Source organism: Perissodus microlepis, chromosome 4, assembly GCF_051167445.1.
Source record: "Perissodus microlepis isolate ML-2025 ecotype Zambia chromosome 4, ASM5116744v1, whole genome shotgun sequence".
NCBI lineage: Eukaryota > Metazoa > Chordata > Actinopteri > Cichliformes > Cichlidae > Perissodus > Perissodus microlepis.
Genome location: NC_140464.1, coordinates 23,356,004 through 23,368,458, shown reverse-complemented (window position 1 = coordinate 23,368,458; position 12,455 = coordinate 23,356,004). Strand labels below are relative to the sequence as shown.

The window sequence follows — 12,455 nt, the reverse complement described above, 5'->3', positions numbered from 1 at the left end:
GGCGATTGTCCCAGTCCCAGTTTTTCTGTTTGCCCTTGGCATCACCCGGACCTGCCGGTTAGTGTGTGATTTCCTAGCGTAGCTGTAATGGGAGATTACTGAGTGTCTTTGAGCAAAATGTTTCTCGAGGTTTAAGTTTTACACCTTGCAGTGTTTCTCCTCTGCAGACCCTCTTGCAAACATGAGACTCTCTAAGATTGATCCGCAACTTGTAATACCACTCACTGATACTCACTTTTAGATGCATATGAATAAAAGAAGGAGTAATATAAAAGTGACATGCTGAATGCTGCCTGTCTAAATGAGAGCCGTTAACTTGCTGCTTGGTTTTTACAGTAAAAAGGGGCTCGTTTGTCTATTTTCTTAACATTTAGTCCTGTTCAAATGATCTAAAGCTCATCTAAAATAAAAGCACCCTGCTCTAGCTTTTCTCTGAAGTGTGAGTCCACACAAGGATGTGAAGCATTAAGCGCAACAAGGACAGTTGTGAATCAGCTGTGTGATGCATGCTTGGATGAGTTAGTATGCATTAGAGTCAGGCCAGCTCCTTATGTCCTCGAAGCCACAGTTGCCCCTTGACGACAGCTAGGCAGCTAGACTTCTTCACCTCCGCCCAATAGTTATGTGACCTACAAATACAAGCCGAGGAGGGTCACCGCACTGTTCATACATTTGTGTTTTATTCTGATGATTAAAAACTACCAAATGAAAACACCTGAAAATTAAGATCTATCAATATTATATAGTATGGATAAATATTATCTGTGATTTTGCTTTTTAAAACTACATTTCTTCACTTTCACTGATGACTTGACTTTTCATAGATGTCTGTAGAGTTTTAGCAGCAAGCAGCAAATCAGATGATATTGCTTATGAAGACATTGTGTAGCATGTCTGTTTTGTGCTCAGGTGTGCTCTGTGTGGTCACACTTGTGCTTCTGAAATCACTTTCTTTTGTTCGTGAAATTGAACATGAACTGATGTTATTCCATAATGCCGATTCTCCTCTCATTAAACTTTATTTTTTTTAAAGAAAACAGTGGAAATCATCTGCAGTTTTTTAATCACCAAGTTCAAAACTTTTTGATCTTTGCAATGTAAAGAGCAAAATAATAAAGATGGCATTGAGTCACTGCTTTGTGTTTCCTTTGTTAAAGTCTGCACGTAATGTCCATCTTTTAATTCAACAGGAAAAACCCAAGTTACAAAATGTTATAGTGTCAGTCACTCCTTATTTCTTTGGAATTTTCTAGAAAAATTGGAAATGGATGCAGTTATTTACTGAAACAGAGCAATTAGTATACTGAATAATTAGATGCTCTGATATGTTTTTATCTTTGTATTGAAGTTTTGTAATGACATTTTTTTGTACATGTATATGTGGGGGTTGATATGAAGTCACTTGATTGATTTATAACTTGGTGAACCAAAGACAATTGTACATTGATAATAAACTGTGGATAATAAAGTTATTCTAAATAAAAAGAAATGTGGGGTGGCTCAAGATTTTTGCACAGTACTGTAGGCTTCTGTTGGAATCTTGCATTTCTTCCTGTATTGTGCTACCAGTGTATCTGTTTATGTCTGTGTACAGGAAAATTATGCCTAAATCTCAAAATTAGGTCTTTCCTTGTGCAAGAGCTCCTTCATGAAAAGGTAGGACTACAACTGGATTTATTTATTTTTAAGTGGGCTGTAAGAATACAGGAACATTAACTTGGCTCTTTTAATAAGCCAGGAGTCAAACAGACAAATACATTAGATCAAATCTACAAATACACTTATTTTAACCCCGTTTTCAAACATCAAAATGAATAAAGCAAGTATTGTCTGACAAATTGTTGTCCATAAAGAAATATGGACAAAGGTACACCTCCCCCTGGTGGGCCTTATCTGGTATTGCAAGTGAAAAGTTTTGCATTTGTAATTCAGTTTAAAATTGCATTTAAAAAAGAAAAGTAAGTAAGAAAGCTGTGACATTTAAAAACGATTAATTTTATGAGCCACTTGTGATCCTGAATTCTCAGCAGTTTTTTTCTGTAATTTCTGTGTCACTGTTGGAGTAAATATTTTTTTATACATAAATGATCTCCGTACATGAGGGACCTCTGATAATATGAAAAAGATTGTGTCATATGTTACATGAGCTATATTTCCACTATAATGTGCCCACTATATGACGCCCTAATAGTGACTTCATTATTGGATCACAGTTATTGTTGTTCATGATGTGTATGCGGGTGTATATAATGCATAATCATAATATGTTTGCTATAGATTATTAATCTGAAGTCGAGACACAGCCTGGCATTTTGAATTATTAAAAGTTCACTGATATAACCGAGGTCTTGATTTAATTTGCAAATCTTTACTTCCATAACTTTTAAAGCTACATGCTTGTGGAGGTTTGCGCCATTATAGCGATTAAACACATACAAAATATTACATCAATATTTTATACTTAGAACATGCAAATGCAAAGTACCCATCCTCAATCATCCAAATCTCATTTTTATGATTACACACGAATCTTTGAGACCTTCAGCCTTTCAGTGATTTATTTTAACACGACAAACAGAATCAGAACTTGTCCTCAGCAAGCTATTTACGTAAAATATACTCTTCTTCAGATGAAGACTATTAAAGTCTAGAGTCTATTTGATTGGAAAAACAAAACAAAACAAAACACACAACTCCCCCGCCCCCCAACAACAACAACAACAACAACAACAAAAAAGCAAAACAAGACAGCAAGACAATCTGAAACACTTTATTTAAAACTGCACTATAACAGTGATGAATCTTAAGCTTTAAAGTGATGGAAAATTTAAACACTGCGCTTTAAATGAAACAAGCACATTAGAAATGACCTCCACAGTGGCTGTCTTGCTGGAATGACCTGACCCAGAAACAACCGGTCTTAAGTTGGTTCTTTTGGAGTTGCAAGCTTTAGCGAGATATTTAAAAAAGACAAAAACAAAAAAAACAATGCAACAGAAAATTAATATACTCAACACGGCCCCTCTTGGTGTATTATCATTTTTCCACTGTTTTTCTCCCCTATAATGGCAACTCGGGGTGATGGATGGGAAAATGACAGATTATTTTACATGAAGGCGACTCCAAAAAGATAATGTTGCTTCAAGGTTCTGACAGAAAAATCACAAGTCCAAAAATACAAGTAAGGGTTAGCCAGAACATCCTCTACATCCACAGTGGGTGCATTCAATGATCCTTCCCTGCAGGGAAAAAAGACACAGCAGAGGTCAGACAGGTATTTATAACTCCAAATTCTTGCTTATTAAAATACATAAACATCATCAAGTCTCCTGACATATCTTTTTTTATTTTAAAGATTTACATAAAGACTACACCTCACAAAAAAAAGATGGAGTCAAGTAGGATATTTATCTGGGCTTTTATATTGGTTCAAACATCTTGCACAATATATTCCCATAACTTGTTTTTTGTGTAATTTTCTGTAAAACTAAGCAAAAACGTTTTTTTAATAGAAGCAGATCATAAGCTACTTCTTTCTGTCACAAATGAAAGAAAAACGAGAGGATCATCCTTTCAGCATCTTTTCATACTGGCTATTTTATATACAGTGGCTTGCAAAAGCATTCGGCCCCCTTGAACTTCCCACATTTTGTCACATTACATGTCTCTACCAGCTTTGCACATCTAGAGACTGAAATCCTTGCCCATTCTTCTTTGCAAAACAGCTCCAGCTCAGTCAGATTAGATGGACAGTGTTTGTGAACAGCAGTTTTCAGATCTTGCCACAGATTCTCGATTGGATTTAGACACCAGACAGGTCAGGGATAAAGTTATTGAGAAATTTAAAGCAGGCTTAGGCTACAAAAAGATTTCCCAAGCCTTAAACATCCCACGGAGCACTGTTCAAGCGATCATTCAGAAATGGAAGGAGTATGGCACAACTGTAAACCTACCAAGACAAGGCTGTCCACCTAAACTCACAGGCCGAACAAGGAGAGCGCTGATCAGAAATGCAGCCAAGAGGCCCATGGTGACTCTGGACGAGCTGCAGAGATCTACAGCTCAGGTGGGGGAATCTGTCCATAGGACAACTATTAGCCGTGCACTGCACAAAGTTGTCCCTTATGGAAGAGTGGCAAGAAGAAAGCCATAAGAAGTCCCGTTTGCAGTTTGCCACAAGCCATGTGGGGGACACAGCAAACATGTGGAAGAAGGTGCTCTGGTCACATGAGACCAAAATGGAACTTTTTGGCCAAAATGCAAAACGCTATGTGTGGCGGAAAACTAACACTGCACATCACTCTGAACACACCAGCCCCACTGTCAAATATGGTGGTGGCAGCATCATGCTCTGAGGGTGCTTCTCTTCAGCAGGGACAGGGAAGCTGGTCAGAGTTGATGGGAAGATGGATGGAGCCAAATACAGGGCAATCTTGGAAGAAAACCTCTTGGAGTCCGCAAAAGACTTGAGACTGGGGCAGAGGTTCAACTTCCAGCAGGACAACGACCCTAAACATAAAGCCAGGGCAACAATGGAATGGTTTAAAACAAACATATCCATGTGTTAGAATGGCCCAGTCAAAGTCCAGATCTAAATCCAATCGAGAATCTGTGGCAAGATCTGCAAACTGCTGTTCACAAACGCTGCCCATCTAATCTGACTGAGCTGGAGCTGTTTTGCAAAGAAGAATGGGCAAGGATTTCAGTCTCTAGATGTGCACAGCTGGTAGAGACATACCCTAAAAGACTGGCAGCTGTAATTACAGCAAAAGGTGGTTCTACAAACTATTGACTCAGGGGACTGAATAATTACGCACACCCCACTTTGCAGTTATTTATTTGTAAAAAATGTTTGGAATCCTGTATGATTTTCGTTCCACTTCTCACGTGTACACCACTTTGTGTTGGTCTTTCACGTGGAATTCCAATAAAATTGATTCATGTTTGTGGCTGTAATGTGACAAAATGTGGAAAAGTTCAAGGGGCTGAATACTTTGAACGTGTTTGCTTGATCAAGAAAATAAGCTCATATTTTCTTCAATTTGACAGTCACGTTTTCAGCTTTCTAGTCTCCTTTTCTGTTTCCTTTTTGTGTTTTCTTCATACAAACACACAAATTCTGTCTAAACAGAAACAAGCTCAAACTGTTGTTTCCTTGTAAACTGTTTGAAAAGACGATTCTAGCAAGAAATGCTAAAATACTGCCAGACTTACAACTTCCAGCTTGCTCTTGGGGACTCTGCAGATGCAGTTGGTTCCAAAGTTGGTGTCTCGTGTTTGGATGCAACGCAGGCAGCACAGATTCTCGTAGCCCTGCTTCTTCCACTTGGCAATGAGGTTCTTGTCTGCGTAGCCTTCCTTTATACAGTACTCGTATAGCTCTGCAAGGAAGAAACACAGTACAGGTTTGATATCTTGTACATTCCAGTACAGGAAATGTTAAGATAAGATACCTTTACCATCTCCCATAGAAGAAACTCGTCCTGGATCAGGCAACTGTTGCATCAATAATTAGACATCAACACAAATCAAGACAAAAACCCTAAGCAGGCATACACACTTGAATGAATGAATGAATGAATGAATGAATAACAATTAATAATTATCATTTGAAATATTCACCTCAAAAACCACTTCTCTGTCATGTTCATTAATCGGTTTAACTAACAGAAGAACAAATGAGTATAGTGGTTAGGCTTACATGAGGGAATCCTGTACCTCCTACCAGAGTTCGTCAATGTACAAATTACCTCGGGGAGAGAGGATTATTGTTTCAGTGTTTTTTTCCCCCCAGCGTTTTAATGTTATTTAAAAACATTTTTAGCTTTAGCCTTTACTGCATTTCAAAACAAGCTGCTGATGCCATGACATAAGAGTTTCTTCCCAGCCACCAATGCCACGAGTCTCCGGACCAAATGAAGACACTGATGGCTTTTCATAGATGCATTTTCCACATGTATAGTCCGAGTAAGTGCACTATGAATGCGTATACCTAGACCAGGGGTCTCAAACTCACAGCCCAGGGGCCACTTTCAGCCTGTATATTGACGTGAAGAAATATAATGCAATTTGGCCCTTGAAATTCCTTTTTTGTTAGGGAGGATTTGTTTGTTGTTGAGTGCAATGTTAAAACAAGTTCTTTAAAAAGCAAAAAATTATTTAATACGAAGGCAAAATGAGCAGAGTACAAACATGTTGAGGGATTGGCTGTGAGTGTTTCAGTGAGAGAGTTATTTGTAAAGAAAACCATTTTCACTAGCACTCAAAAACTATTGTGTACACTTATGTCTATATTTTATTGTGTTAAATACAAACAAAATATTAGCAGAAGTGCTGTCACGTGTCTGGCCAGAAAGAGAGTGCCAATTTGTTTATTTGGTAGTTCAATAAAAGGCTTCATTTGGAAGTTAGAAAAAAATTGTGTTTACTTGTGCAGTTTTGTTTTGTTATACAATATCTGAAATTTTAAAAAAACAACAACAAAACTACATTTTTTGAAATATTTTGTGGGCGTTTTCTTGTTTGTTTGCTAGGGTTTTTTTGTAATACTTGAAGACTAAAGTGGTCCTCCAAGGAGATGAAAGTGCTAGCAGTGGTCCATAGCTGCCCTAAACACAACCTGTGTAATGGAAACACTTCAACTGGCTGTGCCCACCTCTACTGATGGCTTTCCTTTTGTAGAATAGGTCATAGATGTATCGACTCCGCTGATGATGCAGCCTGAAAATGGGCCAGAGGGACTCCACCTTTCGCTTCCCCTCGTGCGGCTCAGTTTCAGCTAGAACACAGAACAAGATTCAGGATGGTTAGCTTTGATACCAGGAGCATGACATCACAAGGACTACCTGCCTTGGGTAACTGATACAATGCAATGTATTAATCTGGTGAACCCACACAGGATTTTGGCACCTGTAAGCAGAAATATGATGGGCCAGGTGAGCTTCCCATTTCTTCCCAGTTACCGGATGTAGCTGATGTGAACAGGAAAACCACTGCCGCCGCCCCCACCCCACCTCACCCCAATTTTTTACTGTGGGTACATCACATAACTCAGGTGAGAGCCAACTTGTGTTTCAAATATAAACATGTACTGAAACTGAATAACCCGAATCCATCAGTGTGGGGAGACCATGCTGCTTCACAGTGTCATACACAGGACGCACTTTGCGCATACAGCCCCACGGCCGATCACCCCGAGAAACTTCCCTGGCCTACCTTCTCTCATTTTCTGATCCAGCTCGTCCAAAGTGGGCTCAATTAGCTCCCAGCCGTCTGGGGGAGGCTTTCGACTCCTCTTTACTTTTGGCATTTTGTCTCTGTTTAGCTAAAAATGCAACAAAACGCTCTAAGTATTTTCCTGTTTGTCTTACGAGCCCCTCTCAGGCGCGTATATATGACGTCACATGCGGGGGTTGATTAAAAGGCCTTCCGTCTCTCGAACGACGTCATTGCGCGAAACTTAAGATAACCTCTTTATAAAGGCGTTAAGTAACTTCTTAAAACTTGTCTCAGACTAATAAACTATGCAAGTTCCCCTAAAATACTTATTTCGTACGGTTAAGTATGTTTTACTGTCGGGCCTGGTCTATTGCATCACTTTAGCAGTCTTACAAATTGCCTTACATTTAAGGGCATTATTTAGATTTCTACACTACGATAGCCAATGTTATTTGGAAAAAAACTAACACGTTTCTTGGAATATTTTATGTGTGGTTCATAGCGGCATATGGGCTTACCAAAAAAAACCCATGTGTTCACTATTTATGAGCCGGCATATCCTTGGACAACTCAAAATATACTGCTGCTTATCGCAACTGTGAGTTTAGCCAGCTGTCAGTTTGTGTCGCTGCCGCCACATTTATGTTTTCTGTCAGTGTTCACTGGTTAGGGACTTTATAGTAAAGACTTAGTTTGTTAAAATGCCAAAAGGAGGTAAGAGTGACTCTAAAAGTTGTTTGAATGGACTGAAATCATTTTTGTATGTTTGTTTGTCCGCTGTTAGCCACCCGATCGACATGTACCGCAGGGGCGGCATTCTAACTCGCATAACTACGCTCTGAATGATGTTTCAGCATTAAGCAGGCCTGTGCCAGCATGTCTATAAACTGCCCAGATTCATCTGATGCCTGTCTGTCCGCTCTTTCTTTCGTGCTCTGTACAAAATGCGATTACATCTGTGTTTTTCGTCGTCCTTCCAGGTAAGAAAGGTGGCCACAAGGGTCGGATGCGGACGTACACCAGCCCCGAAGAGATAGATGCCCAGATGAAGGCAGAAAAGGAGAGGAGAAAGGTTGGTGGAGTGTACACTCAGTCATGTCCCACACAAGTAGACCGGCTGGAGACTACACTTCCCACAATGCAACGCGAAAACAGCTGAAAAGAATAAAACATAGCCGGATACATTTTTGTTAGACACTCCTGATTGAAAGTTATCCTTGTTACGTCAGAGATGTCAAACATAAGGCAAGGGGGCTAGAATCGGTCCAGCAAAGAATCCAGTCCGGCCCACTTTTTTCATAGGTTTTCTTATTGAAAAAGAAAAGCCAGTCCCCCCCATAACAACTCATACCGAACCAAAGTGATTAAGTAACAGCTAAACAAGTAAATGACTGAAAAGTTACAGTTTTCACCATCTGCTATAGAACCTTTTTATTTAATGAGCTACCAAAAAAGGGAGGGGGTTATGCCATTTTATAAAAATATATCATGTAGAGAAATTGAGATGTATTGTTGAAATTGCACTTCTTTTTCTTAAAGTATCTCAGCGATTAGATGATTAGTTAAACATCTTTATTATGTATTATGTAAAAAATAACAGTCATTTATGTATTGTAGCAAGAGCAAGAAGAGCAGGAGCAGGAAGGTGCAGCTCAGAATGACACAGCAGAGGAGAAGCTACCAGGTTCTGGATCAGAGGACAGCGATGATGAAGATTCCCAGGTACTGCCACAGCTTTTCCATCATGTACATAAAGGCCAATGTGTTATTTAATGTGCACACTTAAAGCACTTCTTATGATCTCAATATGTTGTTAGTGTTTGGCTTGCACTGTATGAGATGTTGGTGTTTGTCTGCAGAGGAGGAGAGCCGGTGTCGAGGGATTGATAGAAATTGAGAACCCCAACAGAGTGGCTCAGAAGTCCAAGAAGGTGACGCAGATTGAGCTGGAAGAGCCCCGGCAATTGTCAAGGAGAGAGAGGTGTGTGTCATCAGCCTGTCACCTTGTATTAGTGCCAATAGGGGACTTTACTTGAAAGTATAGTATTAAATGAAACCTTTTCAATGAGCTTATGAGATTTGGACTATTGTGGATTATGAACCTGAAGCGCAAATTGTTAACAGTTTGAGAAAAAGCTGTTTGGTACACACAAATCTAATCTGAGGTGACTATGTGTCATAAAGGCTTTTTGTGTGTAGAACATTACAGGAAAACTGAACTCCTGTCATTCCTCTAACCTTGAAACATGTTCTTCTGCACAGAGAAGAGATCGAGAAGCAGAAGGCCAAGGAGCGTTACATGAAGATGCACTTGGCCGGCAAGACAGACCAGGCCAAAGCTGACCTCGCTCGCCTCGCCATCATTAGAAAACAGAGAGAGGATGCGGCGAGAAAGAAAGAAGAGGAGAAAAAAGGTAAGTACCTCAGCTGTGCAGGCATTTCATAAGTGGTTATTTAACAGCACAGACTGAATTAAACACCAGGTGGTAAATGTTGAGTTTCCTGTGAGGAAAACTGGCAATGAAAGTGAATTCTTTACATTTATTTTCGGAAAAACTGCACTGTTATTGGCACACCTTACACCCTATTACTTTTTTTAGTGTTCAGCATTCTTTTCGATGACATCTTAAGGGCAGCTGGAGGAGTGAAAATACATACTATTTTTAATAGTATACAGTATGTATTATATATTTATTATTGTAACAGGTTTAGTTTACAATATTACATATTAAAAGGTGCTTAGGGTTAGATAAAAACACTAATTTATTGTGTGTGATTGTAGACCGCCGTTTAAAAATGGAAAGGTGCTATAGGAGTACCAGTCCACTTTCTGTTACCTCCGAACTTGTTTTATGATGTTTTTACTCATCTTATCTCCAGTTTTCAGTTAGTAATAAATAAGTTACTTTCCTCACTGACTTTCAGCAAGGAGAGGCTCTTACAATAAAGTGTTTTTTATGTTTACTAAATCAATTAAAATAATTTACCTAAAACCTTGTTTTTCTAATTCAATACTCAATGGCAGTCATACAACATAACAATATATGTCTTACAGTTTAAAGTGGTGATAAGACTTAGTTGAGGGACAAATCACTGTCCTGTTACATTGTACAAAACCTGAATGAGTGCCCCTGCCTTATTTTGCAAGTGCTATATGTCCCACTTCTCTCCCATTAGCTCATATTTGTTTTTCTTGTGTCTTATACCAAGTGGAGGGCAAGCACGATTACTCTGCACTTTTCCTGAGGAGTTGCAGCAATGGTCAAAGTGTTATTATTGGTGTTACAAAGCCAGATTGTCACAGTTATGGCAGTATTGTAATTGATGTTTGCCATACTTGTATCTCCCAGCATTGATCTGTTACGCTTGTTTTCAGTTCCACTCCTTTAGAATAGCTTTGAATGATTCCCATTTCAAAAAGAATCCATATTTCTCATACTAGTCTTTGGTTGAGCATTTCGGTATGTCCTTTGTCTGCAGTAGGCTGTTTTAGTGTCTCCTCCTTTAAGACAAACCTTTCTCTTGATTGGCTGTCCCGCCCAGCCAGCAGGCTTGAAACAACAGGTGGGCGAGGCTTCTGTGCTCATGCCAGAGCCATCTTCCTGAAATGACTATGTTCAGGATCTCTGCTCTAATTCACGTCATACAGAGCCAACAGTAGAAAAAAACCCTGTCTGAGTGTTTGGAGCAGTTTGAAGCCTGAACTTTTTTTCTTTTTTTTTTTACCGTTGACCTTGATAACATGAGTGTCCACAGCTGATACAAAAGTCAGAAAGAGCATATTAGGTGTACTTTAATAAACTTGTTAGTGTTGATAAATCTCTCTTGTTTACACTGGCAGAACACAAAACACAGTTGAAGCTTATTACATTTTGTCTCATCCTTGTGCTAACAATGTACTCACTTATTGCTGTCAAACAGACTTTTGACAATAATACCCAGTTGTTGCCATGTGTAGATACATTTCTGATTGTCAGGTCAGGCTGTGACTTGAGTCATGCACACTGAAGTTCAGAATTAAATTAAGAAAGCTGACAAAGTACTTAATCCTGCTTAGTCCTCTCCAAAAAAAATTGTGATTCATGTGACTGATTTCCTGCTCTGAGATGGTCTATTAAGCATGTAATGATGTCTAGTCTGATTCCAGAAATGTATTGACACAATCCCAGCATTTGCAGTAGTCGTGGATTAGTAGTTCAGTAGTAGTTAATCAATCCTAGGTCCACTACAACAACTGGTTGTTTTCATCTTGAATTTTCTCATTGCAGCAAAAGAAGCGGCGGCGGCGGCGGCAGCAGCAGCAGCTAGAGGAATAAACTCCCTATCTCTCAAATGATGCACAGTGTCCGAAGCGTTTTCACTTGCGCATGGACTGAGGCAATATATCTTTGACTATTTTTAAAGGAAGATCTATGAAGAGTATTTGATATTTACTGTAACGTGTGACCGTCGGAGGAGACACCAGTGAAGAGGGGTTGTGTATATTTTGGTGTGGGAATAACGGCCTCGTTCCTTCCAGGAAGTAAAGCTACAATTGAAATCAAATTCACGTACATTGGGATGAACCCCTCGATATTGAACATGGTAAACTCATCATTGTACAATTTCAACTTTCCTAACTGAGCTTTGCCACTCTTTTTTGTTTTGTTTTGTTTTTTGGGGGGGAGGGGGCACTGACATTGTATATAACTGACTCATGAAAATATTTCAGATTAATAAGATGAACCAGTGAAATGTGTCTGTTCATTTATTTGCTTCTTTACCGGTATGTCCTGGTGTAGAGGAGACTTTTGTAACTTCAGGTGCAAGAGTCCACGTCTGGGTCCGCTGATATGGAAGTCAGATGAGTTACTATTGCTGATATTTACTTTGTGGAGTCTGCTGATTCACTGCAGGTTTAGACAGCATTCATTAGGTAGATTTAAAAAACCAAATAGTTATCAGTTAATGTAACTGATAAATTAAAATGAGTAAAATATGGCTTTGGAAGTGTGGTAGTCATTGGTATAATGCATGGAAGCATTACCTGCAACCCAATAATTAGGAGCATTTAAATAAAGATTTGACCGGTGTCCCAGATGCCACACTCATTCTATGACATGAAAAAGCTCATGGCACAATGGGTTCAGTGCATGTATTACAAATTAAAGTTTTAATCTAACCCTTTGTCGCTATCAAATTATGTTTATTGCAATAAATTAACTTGCACACAAATAGGATAAATGGTTTCTTTATCT

General features: G+C 39.1%; 2 protein-coding genes across 2 annotated transcripts; one reads left to right on the top strand and one right to left on the bottom strand.

The window, feature by feature from the left end:
- Positions 1-2,754: 2,754 nt before the first annotated feature.
- Positions 2,755-7,530, bottom strand: bud31 (BUD31 spliceosome associated protein). The gene is made up of 4 exons (XM_084926558.1): positions 7,216-7,530; positions 6,656-6,778; positions 5,215-5,381; positions 2,755-3,239 (listed from the first exon to the last, which is right to left on the bottom strand). Exons 1-4 carry the CDS (start codon positions 7,307-7,309, stop codon positions 3,189-3,191), a joined length of 435 nt encoding a protein of 144 aa, XP_084782684.1. The 5' UTR covers positions 7,310-7,530; the 3' UTR covers positions 2,755-3,188.
- Positions 7,531-7,792: 262 nt separating this feature from the next.
- pdap1b (pdgfa associated protein 1b) lies at positions 7,793-11,952 on the top strand. Its single transcript, XM_084926557.1, has 6 exons — positions 7,793-7,932; positions 8,199-8,290; positions 8,836-8,940; positions 9,078-9,199; positions 9,481-9,632; positions 11,487-11,952. The coding sequence occupies exons 1-6, from the start codon at positions 7,920-7,922 to the stop codon at positions 11,552-11,554; spliced, it is 552 nt and encodes a 183-aa protein (XP_084782683.1). The 5' UTR covers positions 7,793-7,919; the 3' UTR covers positions 11,555-11,952.
- Positions 11,953-12,455: the final 503 nt, after the last annotated feature.

Excerpts from the sequence above, each read along its gene's own strand:
- pdap1b (XM_084926557.1), top strand. Across the intron at positions 8,941-9,077 it reads GCGATGATGAAGATTCCCAG|AGGAGGAGAGCCGGTGTCGA; the intron begins GTACTGCCACAG and ends GTTTGTCTGCAG. Across the intron at positions 9,633-11,486 it reads GAAAGAAGAGGAGAAAAAAG|CAAAAGAAGCGGCGGCGGCG; the intron begins GTAAGTACCTCA and ends TTCTCATTGCAG.
- bud31 (XM_084926558.1), bottom strand. The coding sequence starts at position 7,309 with ATGCCAAAAGTAAAGAGGAGTCGAAAGCCTCCCCCAGACGGCTGGGAG. Across the intron at positions 5,382-6,655 it reads AAGGAAAGCCATCAGTAGAG|AGCTATACGAGTACTGTATA; the intron begins GTGGGCACAGCC and ends TCTTCCTTGCAG. Across the intron at positions 3,240-5,214 it reads CCAAGAGCAAGCTGGAAGTT|GGAAGGATCATTGAATGCAC; the intron begins GTAAGTCTGGCA and ends TTTTCCCTGCAG.